The 26,496-nt window shown below is 41.6% G+C and overlaps 1 protein-coding gene and 1 long non-coding RNA gene across 2 annotated transcripts in view; one reads left to right on the forward strand and one right to left on the reverse strand.

Annotated features, from left to right (window-relative positions):
- The window catches only part of LOC141362966 (uncharacterized), a 28,672-nt gene extending 7,372 nt beyond the window's left edge, over positions 1-21,300 (reverse strand). The window contains exons 1-4 of the mRNA XM_073865289.1: positions 21,150-21,300; positions 20,256-20,585; positions 19,808-20,149; positions 7,531-7,647 (exon numbers count right to left, since the gene is read on the reverse strand). Coding sequence (XP_073721390.1) covers positions 7,531-7,647; positions 19,808-20,149; positions 20,256-20,585; positions 21,150-21,192 — 832 coding nt within the window. The 5' untranslated portion in view covers positions 21,193-21,300. The remainder of the gene's footprint in view (positions 1-7,530; positions 7,648-19,807; positions 20,150-20,255; positions 20,586-21,149) is intronic.
- Positions 9,579-10,832, forward strand: LOC141362983 (uncharacterized). The gene is made up of 2 exons (XR_012368509.1): positions 9,579-9,958; positions 10,047-10,832. It is a non-coding gene; the product is annotated as an uncharacterized lncRNA (long non-coding RNA).
- Positions 21,301-26,496: the final 5,196 nt, after the last annotated feature.

Here is a 26,496-nt window from a genome sequence, read left to right on the forward strand (position 1 = left end):
AACACAGATAAGGACACCTATGGTTTTAAGATTATCTTAAGTACAAAAAAAATTTGCCTTCTGCATTTTTGTTTTGCTTTTCCCTCCATTGTACCGAAATTTAAACCGAACCGTGGCGTCTGAACCGAGGTACGAACCGAACCGTGACTTCTGTGTACCGTTCCACCCCTAATATATATATATATATATATATATATATATATATATATATATATATATATATATATATATATATATATATATATATATATATATATATATATATACACACTGTCAGAAATAAAGGTACAAAACTGTACCTTTTCTGTCACTGGGGCTGTACCCTTTCAAAAAGTACAGCTTTGCACCTGAGGATTTCATTTTACTACCTCAGAGGTTGCATAAGTTTCAGCCCCCAATGAGGTTGAGATTAATATATACAGTCTGTATATATATATATATATATATATATATATATATATATATATATATATATATATATATATATATATATACACTGTCAGAAATAAAGGTACAAAACCTTTTCTGTCACTGGGGCTGTACCCTTTCAAAAAGTACAGCTTTGCACCTGAGGATTTCATTTTACTACCTCAGATATACCAAAGAGAGCTTATAAGTACCTCAAAAATACATATTAGTATCTCAAAAGGTACATATTGGTACGAAATGTTTACATCTGTACCTAATGGTCCATACAATTACCTTTTTAAAGAGTGCTGCCCCACTAACAGCTAGCATACATATTTTGCTTTTTTCTAACAATGTAGGTCGTTAAGGTACAGTTATCTACCCAAAATTGTATTCTGTTTTGTATTCCTGTACATACATATACACAGTGCTTTAAGTGGCCCAAAAGAGTTGCCGGTACTCTATTTTTTTTGCTAACTCGACTCCTATATTGAAGGGGTTTAATATTTAGCAGTCAACAGACGACCTTGTAAAAAATAATTAATCCTTTTATAAATTTGTGGATTTGCTTGAGCTAGAAATAGCTACTGAACATAAATAAAATGTGCAAAAGGATTTTGAAAAAATACCATTAGAAAGAGCTATTGTAGAAAGAGTTTTTGAACATAAATAAAATGTGCAAAAGGCAGATATGTGAGTAAAATTTTCAGCATGCACTCTAAAAAATGATGTGTTGGATTTACTTAAAATATATATGCACCATTTTTGCATCACACTTTTTAAGTATTTCCAACTTTGATAGTTTTACTTAAAATTAACAAGAAAACCTGTGTTTTATGTACTTAAATTTTTAAGTAAAGAATGTTGATGAACTCAAATATTTAAGTTCATATAACACATATTTTCTTGTTTATTTTAAGTAAAATTATTCCAAGTTGGGATTACTTAAAAAGTGTGATGCACACGTAAAAAAAAAAAAAAAAAAAAAAAAAAAAAAAAAAAAAAAAAAAAGTGTGATGCAAAAATGGTGCATATATATTTTAAGTAAATCCAACACATATTTTAGAGTGAAGTTGGAGCAATTAAGTATATTCAATTCAGCTAATCTGCATGTTTTGGACTGTGGGAGTGTACACAGAAAGGTCTCCTGAACAAAGTCTTTGTCTGACTTAGCTCTTGCTTGAATCAGAGACCTTTTTGCTGTGAGGAAATTAAGATGTGCGCTAACCCACTGTGTTGCCCTCTACACTGAGCACACACTTCTCAATCATGGTAACAATGAACAAACATCATTTTTTCAAAATAACTCTAAATATAACATATAACTAACATTAACAACATATCAACATAAATAAAGCACGCAAACATTAAAACAGTCATCTTTTTTAGTAAATATTAACCAAAGAAGTGAACATGTCGCAATGCATGCTGGGAACTATTCAGACCATTGTTTTTTTTTAAATTGCTTGTTCAGATTACTCAGTTTGACAAGTTGGGTAAACAAATTGGACAAAAACTTAAAACTCCAGTCAACAAATGATATTTGTTAGCAGGATGATTATGCTTATTTCATTCACTGAACACAAATTAATGAACTGATGCCCTTCAACAAGAAAAACTTTGTTTTTTGTTAAAAGAACATTTTGAAGTTGGATTTGCTTCACAAAATGGCTATGACAGATGTCATAATTTTTGGCTGGAAAGGCATCATGGAAAATCACGTGGCTCTATAGTTACTTAAAATATTATGCTAGATTTACTTAATTTTGATGCAATTGTTAAAGTAGTTAGCATTACTTATGTTTTTTCATTTTATTTTTGGATACATTTAAGTTCACCTGGTAACTTAAATTTTTGTGTTACACATACTAAATATGTTAAGTAGAGGTTGAAAAGTTATAAAAACTAAGTTTTTTGTGTTTAATCCAATTACTTTCATAAGTTATGGTTGTTCAGCCAACGAATCGTTTTTTAGAGTGTGGTAAATGCTAAAACTAGTGGTTCAGATAGAAAAAGCTTGAAAAAAAAACATTAAAATGACACCAAGTCATTCTATGGGGTCAAGAATAACAAAATACTGGCCATTTGAAACTCTAAAGTCATTTATTTTGTCCCATTTTTTTTCCATTTTGCGGGTGGTAAAACTACTGTGCACGTCGTTCAAATTCATTGAAATTTCGTTTACTTTTAGTTTAGCAATTAAACTAAATGTATATTACAATTTCAAGAATGTTTTCTGCACATCGCCTGAGGAAATCCGAAGTTGCGTCGAGGGGAACCAAACTGAAAGCCGCGACAGCGGAGATTATCAAGGCTTGATAATCTTGACCTACAAGGCTTGCGTCTGACCTGCAGCTATCATTCTGGCTTGGTGGGATGTCAGCGAGTCCTCTGATTCTGACCTTGTTCTTTTACTACTCAGAGTCTAAAACAAGGAGGGCATATTACGTGTTCATTGTATTTTCATTTTAACCGAGCAGCTATGGTTGAGTGTTTCACACACAAACACACACCTCTCCAGAGCACGTTGACACTGACTGAAGGACGCATGCGCTTTTAACTTGTAAACGCAAGTGTGTATGGGTAATGTAGTCTCTGCTCTCGGTGGAACGAATTAGGAAGCGTACATTAAGGGCGCTCTGAAAAGCGGCAGCGCAGCCAAATTATTAAATTAAACCTCTGATTTTTAAACAGATGAGCGTTCCGGTACGCTAAAAGCACGTTCTGGGCGCACGTAGAGGTGGTGGTGCGCTCAAGAGCTATTTTTAGAAGTGGCGGTACTGAGTACCGGGGCGCTCCGGCCCACTTAAAGCACTGCATATACATACATACAGTATTGTTTGAATACTATGATTGGATTTTATATTAACCACAGTGCTACATGTAAAAAAGATGTGTACATTTATGTACTTTTTTATTTTACTTTGTGTACTGAATTTCTTTAATATATTTTCATTTAATGCCACATTACATCCACAATATATTTTAAATTAAAATACTTTGTATTCAAATGAACATAATATGATGAAAAGAAACATAATATGGTTTTAAAATAATGCAATCATAGGTGTTAAGAACTCGAGACAAGATAAACAAGGAGTGATATTTGACTTTATACAGTGGTGGTATATGATGGTAAAGCATCATGTATTGCTTCTGCATTACATTATGTAAATAGTTTTTATATTAATGAACTATACAGATGTCATCTATCAGTTAATGTATACATCTTGTACTTTGACGTTCGCTAGTGAAATACAGGGCAAAGGCGATGCATGGTACAGTTTTCATATGAGATTTAAATGAGACTAAAGCGATCACGAATTTGTGTGCATATTGGGGAATGAATTACAATCTTTAGTGGCGCTGGGCAGACATTTCAGCGGACTAAAACTTACCTAAAGGCTACTGTACCTGAGATTACACGCTTATATTTTATAAACTGTAGAACCTGTATTATTTGCGGAGCATACTCACCGGCAAACTATCAGTGTCCGTGGCCGAGAGAGAGGTGTCTGACGGAAAAGAGGTTGCTGAGAGCAGCACAGACCGTGTGGTGTTTGTGTGGAGAAAAGCGGAGTCAGACTTTGGCTACATTTTTGTGTGAATCATCTTTTCTGCTCCATTGGTGTAGCAACGTTTCACTGTTAGTTTATTTCCTTGCAGCTTCGCTCTTTTAATGTATCATACTCACTCGCTGCTGCCTGCAGCTTTGCTGGCTTTGTTGATTTGAGCTGCGCGCCGCGCGCATATGCGCTGGTGCATGGAATGATCCACTCTAAACTATAATGGGGGGCGGATTCGTGCAGATGTAACAATAACGTTCAAATCTTTTATGAGAATATACTGAAAAACACAAAAGATGTTTAAATAGGATTCCTAATTAAACAAAATTATTATAGTCTTCTGGAAATCTTGATGATAACCAGGGGCAAAAAGTGGCAGTTCACCAAGTACACCCCTGCGTTTTGGGGCCCCTTGGTAACGCGGGGCCCAAGGCAATTGCCGACCTTTGCCTAATGGGTAAGTCCGCCCCTGGTTGTTGTTACACAGAAAACTACAGAATACGTGCGCTTGCACACCGCATCGTAGGGAGAGAGAAAGCTTTCACATCAAGAAAACGTGTGTGTGTGTGAAGCACTACTGCTAACCTTTGTTTAGTCATGATAAACTAGATCAGTCGTCTTCTCTGTCAGTAACATCCGTGACTGATGACATTTACGCGAAAAAGAAAGTATATGGAGAAACGGACATTAAAGCACTGCCCAGTGCCGGTCTTTCCTATACGCAAACTACGCAATTTGCATAGGGCCCCGCACCACTAGAGGGCCCCCTTGATCTCAGAATTATTTAAAACCATTATATCAAAGAAAAATTATTATTATGTTTAATGAAAACAAGGCGCTATAATTTAAATAATTTGCAAACTTCCGAAATTATGCGGGTTTTTAAAAATACTTAATGATTTCTTAAATCAGTGATATACTCGGACAACATGCAGGCAGTTTCTCAATCCGAAGGCTGCAGCCTTCAGAGGTCATTTGTAGGCTGCATATGCGTCATAAAAACGTATTTCAGAATATTAACAATTATAATGTTGACTATTATTCTTAGTTAATGGTTAATTGTTATATTATGTTTATGACTTGCAAATGAAATGCTCATTTAACTTAAATAAATCAGGCTTGATGACGTATGCAGCGCGCATATGCGACATCCGGAGGTTGCAGCCTTCAAATTTAGAAACGGCCGCGTGGATGACGCAGAAGAGTGATTTGGTAACGATGCGCATATTATATGCCCACCATTGATTTAAAACAAAGCTATCCGTCTGGGGCAGAATAAAGGGGAAAAAACGTGAAGCAAGGGAACAAGATAAAGGATTTGCGCGAGCAGATTACATATATAGTCAATGCAAAGACGCATCCACACGCGTCCTAGCATGGGGCGATGCAAATGACGCGAATTGGGTGACGCAATTGCCGCGAAAACACGCGCTTTTCCCTTTGAACTTCAAGAACGTGCTTTCGCGCAGGATAATTTGACATCATGAGAGAGAGAGAGAGAGAGAGAGAGAGAGAGAGAGAGAGAGAGATAGGTAAGAATGGTGCCCACGTCGAGAAAACTTATTAGAAGACTTGAAATTTGTAAAGGATTAAAGTATATGTCACTCGTTTAATTAGTATGTTAACTGGATAACACTGGATATAACTCATTGTATAGTTTAATAAAATAATGTATTTTGATTACACAAATCAAACCTAACTATATGATTGTTTTCAGCTGCTGACCAGCATAGGGAATCTCTATGGCTAATTTATAAGACATGTTGCTGATACAGTACTGTGTGTTGTACCTTATCTTGTTAATTGAGTCTTTTTGGGCATCTTATGCCTAGAATTATTCAAGGAGATTGATTCTTTTAACATCCTTTAAACTTTGATCAATTGTGCATAATGACATGTGCAACAAATGGATATAGGGTGTCAAACTCATAGATTTGCAATATTTAAAATCAGAAACTATTTTTAAAATATTTGGGGTCAACCTCTATGACAGCTTTAAAGGGACACTTCATCATTTTGCATCATTGAAAGAAGGAAGTGCAATATCTTTTCTTTGTTGAGGGAGTGAGACTACAAACACCCCTTTTCTTTGTAAAATAGGCACCAAATTCTAAATGTATGTTACATTTCGACTACAAATATAACACTTTCAATAAAGATTAATGTTTCTACGGGTGAAATGCTCTTTTAAAGCTGAAACTTATCAAATCCTATCAGAGGTCCAGAATGTCATTGAAACACACCAGTGGCTTTGCTGTCATCAGTATTAAACATGTTACCCCTCGAAGTACCCTTCCCCACAGAGCCCCCCCCACATAACAAATCCCAATTTAACCCCTGTGTATTAACAGTATGTATTTATATTCAATTTAATTTGATTCATTACATTCATTTAGATCAGGTTAATTTTTAGTGCTTCTCACAACACATTTTAAATCAAAACAACTTATCAGCAAATACATGTTTCATGTTATAATCAGCAAGTTTATCAGTCAGGGTTTCAAAGTAATGTGCATATGGGAATAATATACAGCTATAAGATAATACACTATGTGGTTAGTTAACAACTAACTAACAGCAACATTGACTGGGTTTTACCCAGATAGCACAGGTACGTCTGTAAGATGTCTGGTAAAGATCTGGAGATCTGGAATACATCTGGTGTGTAAAAACATCTTATAAAGGAAAAGAGCTGCTTTACATACATTCTAAATCAAAAACGTCTTGCAGACATCTTCAATATGTCTATATGACATCTTTTAGGAGACGTCTCACAGACGTATTGCAGATGAGAAAACAATCTAAATAAGACATCTTGCAGATGTAAACGCAGACATCAAATAGACGTCTTCAAGATGCATGTGTGCTATCAGGGTCTGAATGCACTGACAGAGGGCCCCTCACAAAGCTTTGCTTAGGGCCCCCCAGCATCTAGGACCGGCACTGGCACTGCCACCTTTTCACTGTCACCAGAGAGAGACGCGCGTGGTCGAAGCAATGAGAGAAAGAGAGGGGGGCACGCTGAGCGCTCACAACAATGAATTTAAGCCGTTTTAAACAGTAAAATATACATGTAAACGGGAATCATGGAAGATCTATTCGCGGTGGCCAGTGTTGATTCCGCGACGGGCGCCATGTTAAATGAGACAACACGCGAGGGGAGGGGGACAAACGCAAGGAGGGGGGGGTGATCACAGCACACAGAGAAGGCAAAGAAGCAAAGTGGCGAAATTAGAATTTAATATAAACATTATATCGATATATATGATATGTCAAAATCCATTTCGAGTTTGAAAAATATATCGATATAGTTTGAATATCGAGATATCGCCCACCCCTAAGACATCTAAAATGTTCTGGGTAAGAGGGCCTAAGGAACCACTGTGATAAGGCTAACAACATCTACATGTAACCTGCACTTTGTAAAAAGCTGTTGGCCACCAGAGGGCGATCCATTCCTTTCAAACAGACTATGAGGCTGTTTTTTTTTTTGTCTCACTCTAATGCAGAAAAATATTTTTTTCTTATTGCTGTTTTATCTGGAGATTAAACTTACATTGGAGTTCAGAGACCCTGCGACGATACAAAATCCAACCAGCAGCAATCACAGCAGCAATAATCAGGAGAAAGAAAACACATAATCCTGCTATACCACCTGAAGACAATCCAGCTCCTTTAATGATAAAGAGAGACAATTAGATTAAATATACACATTCCCACAATGAGTTTCAGAAAAGTAAAATCCAGTTATTTAATGCTCTAATTTTAAAGCCCCCCAACCTAGAAAATGCACTTTTAAATGTGTTTCTAGCAGAAAAATAGTCGCCAGTATGTGCAGAAACATCCTGCAATTATACAAATCCATCTATTCTTCTTTGTGTAATCTCCTTTTGACCACAACAGTCACACAAAATCTCTCTGTTAAGTATGTAATCCTCATTCCCTAAAGGAAGGGAACGGAGACGTCACGTCATGATTGACGTATCGGGAACGTGCTTCGTGGGACCAATAAACTTCGATAAACTTGTAAAACGCCAATGATCTTGGCATGCAGGTATTTGCATCTGCCAGAACCCCCCCTGCCATGTGAGTATAATACGAGAGGCAGATGTGATACCCAGTCAGCTATTTTAGCTGAGAAAGCCGAGCATCTAGTGCCCAGCTAACATCAGTAATGGTCCCCCTTTAGGGAACAAGAGTTACATATGAGACGTTCCCTTTTAGTCGGTCACTACGACGTCATTAGGGGAATCCCTACCAAAGTGCCACGGAAGCAGCACCTTTCATCTCTAGATCTGAAGAGGTGGAACCTGGGCTTACTGCAGAAGGCTGTCCCTACTTGTTCCTTAACCCACGAAACCGAACCCATCTGGGCGGAACTAGGGATGCTTCGGAAGCAACCCCCTAAGAAGGTTTAATAGGTGGCATAATACAATATGGTTATCGCATATATAAGTCTGTATGACAGGGACGCACAGCGGGCTCTGCCATGGGAAAACGTTGGCTGGTAGTATTAACCCCATAAAAAATACACACAGTGGAACCCTGCATAGGGGACGCTTTATGGACACCAGGCCTTAACACAAGTTACAATGAATACAGCTGATGAAAGGCTGACAGCCGATGCTCCACAACATTGACTGCCAAGGCAGTGGGGGAGTATCATACTTTTTGTAAAGCATTTATGGCACTAATTTGAATGGTGCTGCAAGCCGACACACAGCTCGACACGAACACTATAAAATCTAGTAAACGTTTTAGGTGTCGCCCAGCCAGCAGCTCTGCAGATGTCTGTCAGTGAGGAATCACGCTCTAATGCTCAAGATGACACACCACTTATACTTAAATGGGCACGGGATGCACTGCACCTGGTAAGCAAGGGCAATGCTGTCTACTTTCCAGTGCTTGGTGACAGCTTTCCCTTTCTGCTGTCCACCGTAATAGACAAAGAGCTGGTCTGAGGTCCTGAAGCTTTGAGTTCTGTCAACATACAACGGCAGTGCGCGTATGGGAGATAGCAAAACTAGGGCTAGATCTGCCTCCTCCGGGGGCAACGCTTGCAGGCTCACCTCCTGATCTCTAAAACAAGTGGTTTGAACCTTGGGCACGTAGCCGGGCCATGGCCTTAGCGTAACGCTAGAGACAGCAAGCCCAAAGTAAAGACACAAATTGTCAACTGAAAATGCATGGAGGTCCCCTACCCTCTTAACAGGGGCCAATGCAACCATCCAATTGGCCATCCAAAGCACTTTACATATTACTTCACATTCACCCATTCACTCACGTGGAGGAAGGACAGTTTACTGACCGCTCTTAGCTCCCAAGTTCCTCTGGAGACCTGGAGAAGGTGTCACAGGCTGATTTAGTAGTTTTCTTTTCTTGCCTTGAATCATTTAAGACATTAGGGCTTTATTGTGTGCAGTGTGCTGTGCGATGGTTATTGTGTGCATTAAAATATAGGCACTTTGAATTGTAGTGGGTATTTACTGTACATTAAATTTATAGTGTTACTTTTTTTATTTTAAAACTGCCCTATTTAACTCTTAGAGATTCATTCATGGACAAACCTGACAACTTGTTTCCTGTTTTATTATTTTGCCCATATTTGGTCTGTGCTTCCTCCCCTGTTAATTTGACCTAATTTTCTTTATTAGGATTCATTATTATGCTCCACCTTTTTGCCCATATTTGGACTGTGCTTCCTGTCTTTGATGAATTGTTTTATTGTCTCTGTCTTGCTGCTGATGATGACAATTAGCAACCAATTGCCAAACAGCTGGACCTGCTTAAGTGAAAGGGTATAAAAAACTGTTTCTTTGGGAGAGGACGTTGGTTTTTGTTTTGAGGGTGACGTAGATGTTTGCTGCCATGGTGTAATACACTCTCCTGCCTTGCAACGGAAGTTTGGGTTCCCAGGACGTTTGCTGAACAACGGTGCACTGCTCTGGATTTCCTCAACGCTCTCTAATGTTGCCTGAAGGGCCGTAAATATATTTTTACTACTGCACCGTGTAAATGTGTGTCGATTTGCTATCTGTGGGGTTTGTGTTCATTGTGGTCGCTTGCTTCTAGCCCCAGCAGTACCTACCTGGTAGTTCCAGCGGCTGGCGTCGTCCTGAAGACTGTGATTTTCCTCCAACCTCCCTCAACGCTCTCTAATGTTGCCTGAAGGGCCGTAAATATATTTTTGTTACTGCACTGTGAATGTGTCCATTTACTATTTGTGGTGTTGGTGTTTATGGTGGTCGCTTGTTTCCAGTCCCAGAAATACCTATCTGGTCGTTCCAGCGGGTGGCGTTATTCTGAAGACTGTGGTTATCCTCAAACCTCTCTCAACGCTCGCTATGGTTGCCCGAAGCCTCTGCAATACCTTTCCTGTGGTCCCAGTGGCGGCTTTGTCCTGAAGACAGTGGTTACCCTCTAACTTCCCTCAACGCTCGCTAACTTCGCCTGAAGGGCCGTAACTATATTTTGTCGTACTACAGTGCAAGTGTGACCTCTGCTGTTTGTGGTGCTGGTGGTTATTCTTGGTGCTCTCTTCTAGCCTCTGGATTGTCCCGTTGGTGATCTTGGCCCAGTGCTGCTGCGAGCCTGCCTTGGCTACCCGGAGTCTTCCTCAACGTTTGCTGCTTAAAGTACCGTCACTTTCTCTGGTGGGTCTGACGACTGCCGTGACCTTCTGGACGTATTTGCTCGATTATTTGGAAGGACAGCTGGGCGGATTGCCGAGGAGCCACCGAACCTTAACCCCGCCCCCATTTGCTATAAAGACTTTATTTTAGTGGACTTTACCCTCCATAATAGTGTTTCCTATTTAATGCTTTCTAGCCTATTAATAAAAAGTATTTTTTGCATTTATACACTGACTGTCTGTTTTGTTTCCGTGGCTGGGACCTGAGTCATTTTATTGTCACTAGGTGACAGTCTTTTTCTGGCGCAGTCGGCAGGGTCCCAGCAGCGGAACACAACAGTCATGTCTGATCCTCCTAGTAGTGCAGCTAATCAAGAGGCAGAGGGAAATGGGGCTAGAGGAGGTAATCAGGCAGCAGCCCATTTGTTGGTGCCATGGTTTATGGGGGGGCCATGGATACCCCGTTTTAGCGGGGAGAAGGGAAAGTTTAATTCATGGAGGTCTCAGATAGAGGCTATGCTAAGGGCACAAGGGCTAACCACACAACAAGGGGTGGATTTCCTGTTGGCAACTCTAGATGGGGAGGCAAGGCGGCAGGCACGTTTATTTAAGGCAGAGGAGACTGTCGATACCAAGGCATTGCTAGACGCCCTACAGAAGAGGTATGGTGATGGAGCAAGTCGAGCACAGCGACGGTCAAGGTTCTTTAGCTGTAGGCAAGGTCAGGATGAGGGAGTGGAATCTTTTATCTTAAAGTTACGGGAACTCTACTTTGACTGGCAAGGACGTGAGCCAACTCAAGAAGAAGAGGGCGAGTACCTGTTAGACCAGTTCACCTTGAACTTAAGACCAGGCCCAATTCAGCAAGAGATCCATCGCCAAGTGCGTCGCAACCCACAGTTGACATTTGCCGCTGTCTGTACTGAGGCTATAGCACTCCAGCAAGAGCAACAACATGGAGAAGACCATGCCTGGGTTAGATGGGCTGCTACACCTACAGCTGTGGCCTCACCAGTCCACACCCCAAAATGTGACACACCTGACATGAGCCAATTAAAAAGCGAACTCCAGGCAGAATTGCGCAAAGAAGTGGCAGAGCAAGTGAAGGGTTTGAGTGCCTCCATTGTTGAAGAACTCCGCAGACAGATATCACCTACTCCCCAATGACTAGTCAACCCACTGTTCCATCTTTGTCTGCCAACATGCCCCAACTGCCCGTCGGTCCAACTGTACGTTCAAAACCTCAACAGATACCACCAGGCAGGGGGTCCTTCCAGTGGGATACTGAGGGGAGGCCTATATGCAGGGACTGTGGAGGAGTGGGGCACATCCAGAGGCACTGCCCAAATCGTCGCAGGTCAAATTCGGGTTTTTAGCCCCCCCTGCCACCAAGGGACGTGTGGCAGGGACAGTCGCTCACTCTGCTGGAGTGACGATGAAGTCCCAGCTTATTGGAGAATGTCCACGTGTTGAGGTGGAGGCTAATGGAAAAATAATTTCTTGTGTCCTTGATATCGGCTCCCAAGTCACTCTGGTGAGTAAAGCCGCCTTTGCAAAACATTTTGGGAATATTGACATAAATTGCGCTTATGATTCTCCCTGGCTAACCTTACGAGCTGTTAATGGGTTACAGATACCATATGTTGGCTATGCAGTTGTTGATTTTGCTGTTGGGGGCATCCAGGTTCCACAGAAGGGAATGGTGGTGGTTGAAGACGGGTGTATGGGAGCAGACCATTCCATTCTAGGGATGAATGTAATTGCACACTGCTGGGATGAACTGGCCAAAGGCAAACACCCTGGGTTAACCGCTTTTAAGTCTCTTGTGTCGCCTGTAGCAGGTCAAGCCTGGGAACAAGCTTTCTCGGTCTGCCAGAGGGTGACAGCTGAAGGGCATGCCATCCCCTTTCAAGGAGTTGCTCGACTACCCCGACAACCACCAGTTGTTATCCCCCCTGAGTCTGAGATGGTGGTATGGGCTCAACTTCAGGAGGGAGCCCCCAAGACAGTCTACAATGCATTAATAGAACCCTTTGAAGATCAAGATGGGGAGTGGTATGTAGCACGGTCTCTAGCAGTGATAAGCGGAGGTAAGCTGCCAGTGAGAATGTGCAATCCAAATCCATATCCAGTTGAGGTCCCACTGCGTCGACCATTGGCTACGGTAATGCAGATTAATGAGTGTGATGTCAAAATGGGACGGGAGTTAGTGGTCCAGCCTGACTCTTCTGGAGCAGTGGAAGTGGCAATTCGAGCAGTTTCTAACCTTTCTGAACCCTCTACTCTTGCAGATTCTGTACTGGCTATTGAGGGAGATGGCCTGAGTCCAGATCAACAACAACGAATTCGGCAGCTTCTAAGGAAGTGGAACAGTGTGTTTGCCGTGCATGATGATGACTTTGGCAGGACCAATGCAGTACAGCATCAGATACCTACAGGTGCTGCTCCACCCTGTCGTGAACGCTATCGTCCTGTTCCCCCAACGCTTTATCCAGAACTAAGGACCCTTTTACAAGGCATGCTAGACAGTGGAGTGGTACGTGAAAGCTCTAGTCCATGGGCGGCACCGGTAGTCCTGGTTAAAAAGAAAGATGGCAGTTGGAGGTTCTGTGTGGACTATCGTAAGCTCAATGCAATTACTCACAAGGATGCATACCCACTACCTCGAATCGAAGAGTCCCTTACTGGGCTGAAGAAGGCCCAATGGTATTCCACACTCGACCTGGCTAGTGGGTATTGGCAAGTTGAGATGGACCCCCAAGACCGCCAGAAGACCGCATTTACCACACCAATGGGACTCTATGAATTTGACCGTATGCCTTTTGGACTTTGCAATGCTCCAGCAACCTTCCAGAGGCTCATGCAGAGGTGCCTGGGGTCTATGGTGCATGACTTCTTATTAATTTATTTAGATGATGTGGTTGTGTTTTCCCCTGACTTTGACAGCCATCTTCACCACTTGGAAGAGGTGTTTCGGAAGCTGTATGACCATGGCCTGAAGTTGCAACCAAAGAAGTGCAAGCTGTTTCAGCAACAGGTAACCTACTTGGGCCATGTAATCAGCAATCAAGGAGTAGCAACTGACCCTCAGAAGACCGCTGTGGTGGAGGAATAGCCTGCTCCACGAACAATCAAACAGGTGCGTTCTTTTCTGGGCTTTGCGGGGTATTACAGGAGATTTATTCAAGGATTTTCTCAACTTGCTGCCCCTCTTCATGCCTTGTTGAAGGGAACGGCCACTGCTCAACAGGGAAGAACCCAGGTGAATTGGACCGAAACTTGCCAGGACTCATTTGACAGGCTAAAAAAGGCCTTGGTGTCAGCCCCAGTCCTTGCATATGCTGACTTCTCTCTACCTTTCCGATTGTTTACTGATGTCAGCCTGAAGGGCTTGGGAGCAGTACTGGCCCAAGAACAGGATGGACAAGAGAGAGTCATCGCTTTTGCCAGTCGGAGTTTGCACCCCACTGAAAGAAATGATCAAAATTACAGCTCATTCAAACTTGAACTTTTAGCCCTGAAATGGGCCATGACAGAAAAGTTTAAAGATTATCTGTGGGGGGCCACCATTGACGTCTTTACAGATAACAGTCCGCTTGTACATCTAGCAACTGCCAACCTGGGAGCTGTGGAACAACGTTGGGTGAACCAGCTGGCCAACTACCAGTATACCATTAAGTTTCGCCCTGGCAGAACTAATAAAAATGCTGATGCCCTTTCCAGGCTGCCAGCCGAATGTGTTGATGCTGTGGTAGGGATGGTGGCTGAACCTGCCGATTTGGCCCATCCTGTAGAGGACATTCATCAGACTTTGGACCGGTGGTATAACTGCCAGTTTCAAGATCCAGGGCTGCAGCTTCTGCGGACCTGGAAGGCTACAAATACACTTCCACCACCTCATGAACAAAAAGGGGCTCCTCAACAAGTAAAGCGACTCCTGCATGATTGGGAACGTATTGTAATTCGTGACAATCAAATGCAACGCCGATACACCGACCCAAGAATGGGTGAAATACACTGGCAAGTGTTGGTCCCAGAGCAAGAAACACGAGAGTTATGGCAACAGTATCATGAAAGTTTGGGCCATCAAGGAGCAGAGAAGGTCTGGTCAGTTTTGAGGAGACGATTCTATTGGCCAAATATGGTGAAGAGCATGGAGACTTGGACGGCGACCTGTCCTCGATGCCTTAGACAGAAGTCTGGACCTGAGGTAAGAGCTCCCCTGGTACCTATTTCCACATCCTATCCCTTTGAGATATTGGGAATTGATTACCTGTCATTGGGGAGACCTGGGGACCCTTTCCCTTATATTTTAGTTATGACGGACCTCTTTTCCAAGTATGCCTTTGCAGTACCAACCAAGGACCAGTCTGCGATTACTACAGCCAAAGCCCTGTACAGTGCTGTGATTCAGGTGATGGGGTGCCCCGAAAGGATCCTCTCTGATCGTGGGGGGGCATTTGAGTCAGCTGTAATGGAACAACTGTGCCAGTTGTATGGATGTAAACAGTCCCGAACCACCCCTTACCATCCTCAAGGTAATGGTGCCTGTGAGAGGTTTAATCAAACTTTGTTGTCTCTCCTTAGTTCTCTTTCGGAAGCTGATCAAAATCACTGGCCACAGAGTCTTCCTGCATTACTACAGGCTTATAATAACACCACCCATAGTTCCACTGGTATGACCCCTCATTTCATCGTCTTCGGCCGACATGCACGCCTCCCAGTGGACTGGGTTGTAACCTCACCTCCCCCCTTGCCAAGATATTCCCTGCCAGATTGGGTGAACCAACATTACAGAACCCTGACACAAGTTTACAACACTGTAAAGGCAAATGTAGAGAGGCGGCAACAGAAGGACCAGCAAAGGTATAATCGACGGGCCAAGGTGGATTCGCTTCTGCCAGGAGAACGAGTTCTCCTGAGGAATTTTCGCAGACGTGCAAAGGGCAAGCTGGCACCGCACTGGGGTCCAGATGTTTGGGTGGTGGTAGCCCGACCTAGAGTTGATCGACCGGTCTATGTAATCCGTCCAGAAGGTCATGAAAGCCCCACAAAGACCATTCACCGTAACAACCTGCGCTGTTGCCCCTTGGACATGTCGAGGGAAGAGCCTTCGGAAGGAGAAGAGTCTAAAAGTCAACCACAGGCTATGTCCTGGTATCCGATCATGGTCACTCCACTTGTCCCTCAGCCCACGGCCTATACACCCGCCACCACCTTCGCCGCATCGAATCCAGAGAGAGATCTGCTGACTCTAGTTAGTGAAGTAGACCCAGTGGAACAGATCCCAAGCCTGGTGACAGAAGGACTAACAAATGAATTGGAGCATTCAATATCACCGGACACTGTGCCTTGTCCGCCAAGCCTCCCTATGAGTCCAACAGGTGGGGCAGTAAGGCGGTCACAAAGAACCACTAGGGGACAGCCCCCAACCAGGTATGGGCACACATAATTAGTAGTCGGGACGACCACTAGAAAAGTGATGGGGAAATGTCACAGGCTGATTTAGTAGTTTTCTTTTCTTGCCTTGAATCATTTAAGACATTAGGGCTTTATTGTGTGCAGTGTGCTGTGTGATGGTTATTGTGTGCATTAAAATATAGGCACTTTGAATTGTAGTGGGTATTTACTGTACATTAAATTTATAGTGTTACTTTTTTTATTTTAAAACTGCCCTATTTAACTCTTAGAGATTCATTCATGGACAAACCTGGCAACTTGTTTCCTGTTTTATTATTTTGCCCATATTTGGTCTGTGCTTCCTCCCCTGTTAATTTGACCTAATTTTCTTTATTAGGATTCATTATTATGCTCCACCTTTTTGCCCATATTTGGACTGTGCTTCCTGTCTTTGATGAATTGTTTTATTGTCTCTGTCTTGCTGCTGATGATGACAATTAGCAACCAATTGCCAAACAGCTGGACCTGCTTAAGTGAAAGGGTATAAAAAACTGTTTCTTTGGGAGAGGACGTTGGTTTTTGTTTTGAGGGTGACGTAGATGTTTGCTGCCATGGTGTAATACACTCTCCTGCCTTGCAACGGAAGTTTGGGTTCCCAGGACGTTTGCTGAACAACGGTGCACTGCTCTGGATTTCCTCAACGCTCTCTAATGTTGCCTGAAGGGCCGTAAATATATTTTTACTACTGCACCGTGTAAATGTGTGTCGATTTGCTATCTGTGGGGTTTGTGTTCATTGTGGTCGCTTGCTTCTAGCCCCAGCAGTACCTACCTGGTAGTTCCAGCGGCTGGCGTCGTCCTGAAGACTGTGATTTTCCTCCGACCTCCCTCAACGCTCTCTAATGTTGCCTGAAGGGCCGTAAATATATTTTTGTTACTGCACTGTGAATGTGTCCATTTACTATTTGTGGTGTTGGTGTTTATGGTGGTCGCTTGTTTCCAGTCCCAGAAATACCTATCTGGTCGTTCCAGCGGGTGGCGTTATTCTGAAGACTGTGGTTATCCTCAAACCTCTCTCAACGCTCGCTATGGTTGCCCGAAGCCTCTGCAATACCTTTCCTGTGGTCCCAGTGGCGGCTTTGTCCTGAAGACAGTGGTTACCCTCTAACTTCCCTCAACGCTCGCTAACTTCGCCTGAAGGGCCGTAACTATATTTTGTCGTACTACAGTGCAAGTGTGACCTCTGCTGTTTGTGGTGCTGGTGGTTATTCTTGGTGCTCTCTTCTAGCCTCTGGATTGTCCCGTTGGTGATCTTGGCCCAGTGCTGCTGCGAGCCTGCCTTGGCTACCCGGAGTCTTCCTCAACGTTTGCTGCTTAAAGTACCGTCACTTTCTCTGGTGGGTCTGACGACTGCCGTGACCTTCTGGACGTATTTGCTCGATTATTTGGAAGGACAGCTGGGCGGATTGCCGAGGAGCCACCGAACCTTAACCCCGCCCCCATTTGCTATAAAGACTTTATTTTAGTGGACTTTACCCTCCATAATAGTGTTTCCTATTTAATGCTTTCTAGCCTATTAATAAAAAGTATTTTTTGCATTTATACACTGACTGTCTGTTTTGTTTCCGTGGCTGGGACCTGAGTCATTTTATTGTCACTAGGTGACAAAGGAAGGGGAATTCACTCCTTTTGTGGATTTGTGGGTGCCGGCTGAAAAGCCGGCGAAACAGAAATTAACTGAAACAAAAGATTTTCCACCCGTCCCTCCTCCAGGGGAGGGAGTGTTGCTATCACCATCTCTCCCAAACAGCAATCCCCTCCAGATCGCCCTTTTCAGGACCGCTTGTTCTTACATTTTCCTCCACAAGTAGCAGGTGGGGCAGGGTGCTGGTGACCAATTCCTCTGCACTGCCGAGATGTATTCTGTGGTGGAGAAACATAGGTGGCCACCGCAGGGCCCCATTCGGCGAGCAGCAGACTGAGGCGCCAATGTAGAGGGACTAGAAGTGGCAGCTTTCTTTCCGATGCAGCATGATGTCAACAATTGCCTCAGTCTGATTCTGGGCAGCCGAGAACTGTTGGGCAAAGTTCTTGACTGACTTGCAGAAAAGGACGGTCTGGGAGATCGGAGCAATGCCAATTCAATTCAATTTTAATGACCACACAGCCAGGCTGGTGGAATTAGTTTTACAGTACAGATATTTCTTTGGTACAGGGGCCAGCATTACGTTAAACAATAAACATATAAAGTAACATACATACCGAAAAACATATTAATACACACATATACACCACAGAGTATTTAAGAAGTTGTACTTAATCAATTCCTCAGCGTACAGAGTTCAGAATGTTTATTGCTGTTGGGATGAAACTGTTTTTAAAACGAGTTGTTCTGGAAGCTGTGACCCTATAGCGCCTTCCTGAGGGCAATAGCTGAAAAGCGTTGTGTGCAGGGTGAGTGTTATCTGAGATTATTTTATGGGCCCTGCGTAATGTCCGTTTGTGGTAGAGTGATTCAAGGGATTGGAAGAGGTGAGCCAATGACTTTAGATGCTCTGTTAATGATGCGCTGCAATTTCTTCCGGGAAAAAGTGTCGAGACTGCCAAACCAGACTGTAATGGATGTAGTGAGAATACTTTCAACGATGGCTGTGTAGAAGCGGAGCAGGAGATGAGACCTTACTTTGAACTTCTTAAGCTGTCGGAGGTGGAAAAGTCTTTGCTGGGCTTTTTTGTGGATATGATCAGAGTTAATTTTCCATTTAAGGTTATTGCTGATGTAGGTTCCAAGGAATTTAAATGTATCAGTGATGCAGATGGGTACACCTTCAATGAGCACAGGAGTTTTGGGAGATGGCTTACGTCTAAGATTGACGATAAGTTCCTGTGTTTTTGATGTGTTGAGTTGGAGATCATAATCTTTACACCAGGTGTACACCATAGCATGAATTGCCTAGGCCACCTCCCCACAGGCCCGATATGCAGATGCAGTTAGTTCACCAATCATCAAGGGCTGGACGGGGGAGGTTGAGTCCACTCCAAGCCGACCGCTGCCCAGCCTGAAGGTGGGTACGGATCCGAGCTGGCATCAGAAATAGACGGCCCCCTCCAATGCAGTGACAGAAATAAGAGTCTTCATCGGGAGGACCAACAGATACCGGAGGCATTGTAGAACACAAGCCAGCCATCTCCATTGGGAACCTCTACTGGCTGCGGATCTGGGTGCTGAGAGCCGGAGGGGACTCAATTTTGCAGAGATCGTCATTCTAGAGCTCTGCAACCGTGGGGGGTAGACGCTTCCGGGGGATAGAAACCCATCTCCGCAGATCTGCGAGGGTCATGTTCTCAATCCCTTATCAATGTGATGTCACATTAATTATGCCCCAACTATAACCTCTCACAGACTCCAATTTATGAGCTCGTAGTTCAACCTTTTGCCAGAGACACACGTTTTAATGTATTTTAAAGCACTTGAAAGCACTTTACCCTCTACTTTGCATACAGGGAGGGGAACAGAAGCTTTCTTTGCATTTAAAGAAACACACACAAAAACAGCACATTTTTCATTGCAACCCCGAATGGCCATGTTCAACATTATATAATGAAAGATCTGTGGTCTATTTTGAGTTGAAACTTGAGTACAGAAACATTATGGGGAGACCAAAGACTATTTTTATATTGCTGAAAACACCTAGGTTAGCAGGCATTAAAATGTTCAAAGGAATTCGAGTTAAATGGAATTATTTAAACACAGTTGATTAATCTTCTTTACTAATCATCTTTACGTGATCTGAGATACTCACCCCTGACAATAACACTGAATGACTTGTATAAGGTCTGTGTATTACTGCTGATCTTTAGCCAATAAACTCCGGAGTGTTCAGGTTTGCTGTCAGTGATTGTGAGATCTCCAGTTTGACCATTTAGCTTCAGTCTGTCTTTAAAACTTCCATCAGTACCATCAAATAATGAGATCATATCATCCTCCATATCAACTTCAGCTATGAGAAAACTTTCATCTCCAAACCTCCACACTATCAGAGCATCTTTTTGTGTTTGAACATTACAGGGTAAACTAACAGATTCACCCTCCTTTACTGTAAAAGATGCCACTTCCCTTGGTCCAGCATTCATAGGAGGAGACGCTACAAAAACAGATAAATATTTCAAAGACAGAAAAATAAGGCTTAAATCATCAAATTAAAATTAATTTGTAAAGCAAACATCTTGACAAAACACATTTACACTCACCAATGACAGTGACATTAAATCTCTTGTATAATGTTCCAGTGTCAATATTGATCTCTGCTTCATAGAGTCCAGAGTATTTTATCTTCATGTTCTTGATGGTGAGATCTCCGATCTTACTGTCAGATATCTGCAGTTTGTCTCTGAATCTCCCACTTGCATACAAGATCTTCGATATAGCAATTTCAACTAAAAGACTTTTAGATTCGCCTTCTCCAAACCTCCACCAGATCACATCATCCTCGTGTATTTTAGTGATATCAGTGTGTAGAGTAACTGAATCTCCAGCCGTCACTGTCACTGACGTTACTTTATCTGGATCACCAAACACACCTGCTGAAATACAAAGAATAATGGCACTGTATGAATTGATCCAGACACATTTTTAGTCATGTTGCAGCCATATCCATGAGGTCTTAAAAGGTCTAAAAAGTCTAAAATTCAGAAAGTTAAATTTAAGGCCCTAAAAAGTTCTTTCTTACACCCATTCATTCCCGAAAGCGCTGTCCAAAAAATGGTAATTTAAAACACTGTAGAACTAATCAGTGGCGGAGGCAGAAAGTGTTTAATGGGTTGGCCTCCTTAAAAGAAAAGTCCCACACTTTACTGTTTTAAACACAGACTGGGTTACATTTGACCTAATGTCATCATCTCAGGAAAAGTATACTTAATTTTAGTACAATCTTTCTAGGAGCAGGATAAAAATGGCAATAATGGATTGTACGTTATGTATGATATTTAACAAGTTTACTGTGATTTCCTTATTTTCTTTATAAAAGCTACATATTGTAATTTAATTTGTAAGTCATCTTGAGTAATATAAATGCAATGTATAAGAATAGTAAATGCTTATTGAATATGAAAGTGAAAGCATTAATGTTAAGACTAAACACTCACCACACACAAGAAATAAAATAATGATTGTGAAAGTCTTCTTCATTCTGCTGTTAATTCCAATTAGAACAGATTTAATGAAGATATTCAGTGGAGGTTAAATCAAATCTCATTAGTTGTGTTCGTTCATAAGATTATCAGGTCTGACCGGGGGATTTACTTTCATCTGGAGTTCTGCAGAAACACAAAACTCACCTGAACCAGATCATCAAGATTCCTTTAGGATGAATGGGTGTGTTCAAGTTTATGATGACATTATAATACTATGAGATTGATCTGAAAACTCTTTTTAATTGTGGAGTATCAAAATAAATACATTAAGTGCAAATGTACAAGTGTGATACATGTGTTCAGAGAAGAAGTTCAATAAAAGATTTGACATAAATGCTTAAACTCGCCATGAAACAAGTAGTAATTGTCTGTTTTTGTCTGTGGTGACGTATATCTGAGGCCTAGTCCACACGGATAGGGGTATATTTATAACCGGAGTTTTCCCTAAAAAAAATCCCGTCCACACATGCTCGGTTTAAATTAAATATCCATCCACACGATAAAGCAAAAGCACGCAATCAAGCGCTGTCAAGAGCATGCCACACCAGCAGGCAGGGATATAACTAGGGATGCACGATATATCAGCCGATAACTGCTTATATTATCGGTTATCGGTCTGATAGCAAAGTTAGGCCGATAAATTAAAGCCGATACATGATGGATTATTTTGGTTTGTTGAACCACTTCACTTGCTCATTGCTGGCCATGTGGAGTTTTGATTGGTGCTTTCTGTTACATAGCACGAAGATGACACGTGTTGCGGGCTTAAGAAGAGTATGGTAGTCTAGTGCAAAGACAAGATGTCTGCAGTCTGGGAGTTTTTCATTGTGAAAATAATATGAATATTTATTAGCCTATATATATCGGTTATCTGCCCCCAAATGTAAAGAGTTATCGGTATCGGCCAAATTTTCCATATCGGTGCATCCCTAGATATAACCCAAATTGTGTTCCGTTATATAGTGAGATAACTGAGCATCTATCTGTATACATGTTAGAAGCCCTGTTAGCACAGTTATTATTAGCAAGATACGTCCGCCATTGCACAGAATCATCGACAAAGCAGTCAGAGGCGTACAATCTTGACGTCAAACACAGTGGATAACGGCGCACACTCTGACGTCGTAAGGCAAAACCCCCAGTTTTAATCTCTACACAACACCACTGTAACCGGGGTTTCTTAAAAAGCTCACCCTGACCCTGGGTTTTCAAATATGCTCGTTTTCAGTGCCCTGATACTGCGGTTTCGTGTGGACGAACGGCCGAACCACGTGAAAAAACTCACGGTTATAAAAATACCCGTGTCTGTGTGGACTAGGCCTGAGTGAAACAGCTTCTGAAATGAAAAAAGGTAGAGCTGGACTTCAATTTGTCCATCGAGAATTGATTGGATTGTTTGAAGTTGGGTCATGTTGCTATTTGCTAATCACTGTGATCTTTTCCCTGACCCCGCCCATCTGCCATACCATATGACCAGAAGTCAAGGAGGGGAGGAGATTTGTGTTTTTAAATTTTTTCAAAATAATGAAGCTTACAAATAAGTCATTTGTAAAAAAAAACACAATATTCCCAAACGAATATATATATATATATATATATATATATATATATATATATATATTTTTTTTTTTTTTTTCATTTCAATTTCATTGTAATTTTAAATAAGGTAAATTAAAGAGGTCTTAAAGAGATCTTTTACTCACACTCATGTTGTTTAAAACGTGTGAATTTCTGTATTCTGATAAACACAAAACAATATATTTTGATAGAAGATGGTAAGCACACAGTTACCTGTAACCATTCATTCCATAGTTTGGGACATTTTACTTCTGTGTTGTGAAGTTTGGAAAAAAAGTGTCATTCTGTAAGCAGATGTTAAGATTTGTATTAGGTGAATATTAAGGTACATTCACATTATAAGTGACTTTATCGCTGTGTGTCGCTCGTCTCTTTCAAAAGAGGCGTTTCTATATCTGGTTGTCATAAACAAATGAGTAACGTCCTCTCCAATAACTGCCGAGAGATGGGTGACGTGAACTTCTTCGTTCTAATTGGTAGTCGCTCCCGAATGTCCCTCATCATTTGCATAAAGTTAAAAAAATGTCAACTTTGCAGAGGTAGGTAGTAACAAATTACATTTACTTCGTTACATGTACTTGAGTACATTTTTGGGTAACTAGTACTTTTAGAGTAAATTTAAGGATAGGTATTTTTTAAATGGTAAATGGACTGCATTTATATAGCGCTTTTAAAGGCGGAGTCCACGATGTTTGAAAAACGCGTTGGAAAAGGAGACGGGCCGACTACCAAAACACACTTATAGCCAATCAAATCAAATCAAATGCCGGTTTGCGTATGTGTGGGGCGGGTCTATCAACAGAAGGTCCAGATTCTATTGGGGAAGGGGCGTGTTTGTTTAGGTGATTTCAAATATCAACATTAGCTTTCAAACATCATGGACTCCGCCTTTAATAGACCTATGGCCATCCAAAGCGCTTTACATATTGCCTCACATTCATACACCGACGGCGGTGTCAGCCATGCAAGGCACCATCCAGCTCATCGGGAGCAGCTGGGGTTAGGTGTCTTGCTCAAGGACACCTCGACACTTGGTCCGGTGGAGCCGGGGATCGAACCACCAACCTTCCGGTTTGTAGACAACCTACATGAACCACTGAGCCACTGCCGCCCCCAGTGGTGAAAAAACTACTTTTACTTCACTACATTCGGCGGCGTTACTGCGCTTCTGTTAAATGGTAATAATTAATGAACAAATATATTTTTTAAATAGGGCGTTTATAGGGCGTGTTCGAAAGTTTCACGAGACAGGCTGCGTCACCCTTTAACGCGCACGACCACGCGGTCACCCTTTATCGCGCGCCCCACGCGTAGATGATAGGAGAAGCAGATGAGGGCGAGTGTGCGTTAACTGCGTTGTGCAAGATATCGGAGGCAGATCACGCATGGCGGCTTCAAGTTCGGTCTATGTTTTCACTCCAAGAGATCAAAAAGAATAGTTTCATAATGCGATGCATGCTTTGTTCAATAAACGAGCTGACATCTCAGCATACAGGAATTCAAGATCCAACCTGAAGTGGTAAGTCACAGTAATGTCTATTTGAACACTATTAATAGTCATTTCACACACTATACGAGTTTTTTTGCCATATGCACTCTTGTGCAAGCGATGACAAAACCTAGTGTAAGATAAACCATACAAACAGCACGTTCACATCTGCACATTTCCATATAATTTCCCCACAACTAAACAAACTGAACAGCATAATGTAAGGACGTCTTTTTGCATTTAAACACAAATCCGGACACCTCGCCAATGTGTAGAAAATACATTTAAAAAAAACGGATTGTATTTTATTTAAATCCTTCCTAAAGAATGAATGAATAAAAAAAAGAATAAAGTTTGATTTTAAAGAAACGTATTATGAATTATAATAAATGTAGAGTTGATTTGCACAAACAGATAAGTTCCATATGAAATTCTAAAATGATAATTTTTATTAAGCTCCTGTTTATGTTCAGTAATTGCACTTTAATGGCAATGAAAATAACCTATTCATATAAAAACATGATAACAAACAGACACACACATTCTTTTTTTTGTTTACTGTTTGCATGTTTAAAGGCAAACGCTGACAAGTTTGTGTTGTGAACATGAAAATAAATACAGAGTTTACCGTCAGAAAAACATCTGTGTGTGTGTGTGTGTGTGTTTGAGATTTTTTCTCAAATGACATGTTATGTGATGTTAATGTACCCATTGCAGGACTGAGATAGGCTGCTTTACTTATAAGCAGAACAATGAGACTTTTAAGGAGAGATTTGTGAAACCCTTCAAGTTGTCTGAAATTCAGTGCTTTTGCGCTACTTCTCTATCAGATCGGAAGTAACGAGTAACTAACTACTTGAGTAGTTTTTTCATCTGATACTTTTTTACTCAAGTAAATAATTAGATTAATACTTTTACTTGAGTACATTTTTGTAGAAGTACTTGTACTTTTACTTGAGTACAGATTTTGGGTACTCTACCCACCTCTGCAACTTTGTCCAGCGACTGGACACGCCCCATCCAGTCGCCAATGGTTATTGTCGCTTGTGTAGCCGGAAGTCACCAAGCTTCCATTGAAATCAATGAGATTGCGTCGCTCTGCTACTGCTAGTCGCTGCTAGTCTGAATGCAGCTTTTTGGCAAAGAGGTTACAGTCGTTCTCTGGGAACTGAGGTTTCAGTCGTAATCGAGATGTTTCCTTTCGAGGGAACTCAACGCTGCAACATGAAATGACACTTTAAGAAACCAATGCCCACTATGCCATAAGGATATGTATCTGTCCTATTTTTTAGGAGTTTACACAATAATCAGGACATAAGAACCTGGTTTCCAGGTAAGGATGAGAGGTCCAAACTCTAGTGCATCATAAATGTATACGAGGTGGATCACCTTGCAGCATCACACATATCTTGCACTAAAGCCCCAGATAAAATGGCCTAAGAAGATGCCAAACTTTGTAGAATGTGCCCTAACTAGAAGAGGTGAAGGCAATATGCACACCTCATAAGATAACAAAATAGTTTCCCCAATCCATGGTCTGGCAGGTTGACACTTATTTTAAGGCTCTAAAACAGGGATGGGCAACTTTGGTCCTGGAGGGTCGGTGTCCTGCAGAGTTTAGCTTCAACTTTCCTCAGCAACCCTGCCTAAAAGTTTCTATTAAGACCTTAATGGACTGCTTCAGGTGTGTTTAATTATGATTGGAGCTAAACTCTGCAGGACACCGACCCTCCAGGACCGAAGTTGCCCATTCCTGCTCTAAAACAAACCAAAAGGTGATCAGATCTTCTTCACAGAGAATACCTTCTCACATACTCTTCTAATCCCTTAACAATATAATAAGTATAATCTTTGTTGATTGGATGAGAGGCCTAAAGAATGCTCCTGGCCAAATGAGTAGGAACCTTATGAGTATACATTGTCTCAGGTGTAGAACGGCTTTAATTCTACCTGGAGCGAACAAATGAGATTTTGGAACAGAATTGTTTTTGTGCAAACTTTTCTTTTCTTGACACGCCTTGAAATGTGTTTTATCAGATGCTCAGCTGTCTATTTACTTGACCACAAAATAAAAACAACCGTGTTGCATGTTTCACTATTCTGTAATGACTGATAGATATCACTGATAGATGAGATTATAATTATCTAATTTCAAGTTGTTAATGAAAATTTTTTCACTCACTTGATTTTAGAAACAGTAATGCTGTCACGACCTGGTCTCTCTATTTCTTG

The sequence above is a fragment of the Misgurnus anguillicaudatus genome, unplaced genomic scaffold (assembly GCF_027580225.2).
Source record: "Misgurnus anguillicaudatus unplaced genomic scaffold, ASM2758022v2 HiC_scaffold_31, whole genome shotgun sequence".
NCBI lineage: Eukaryota > Metazoa > Chordata > Actinopteri > Cypriniformes > Cobitidae > Misgurnus > Misgurnus anguillicaudatus.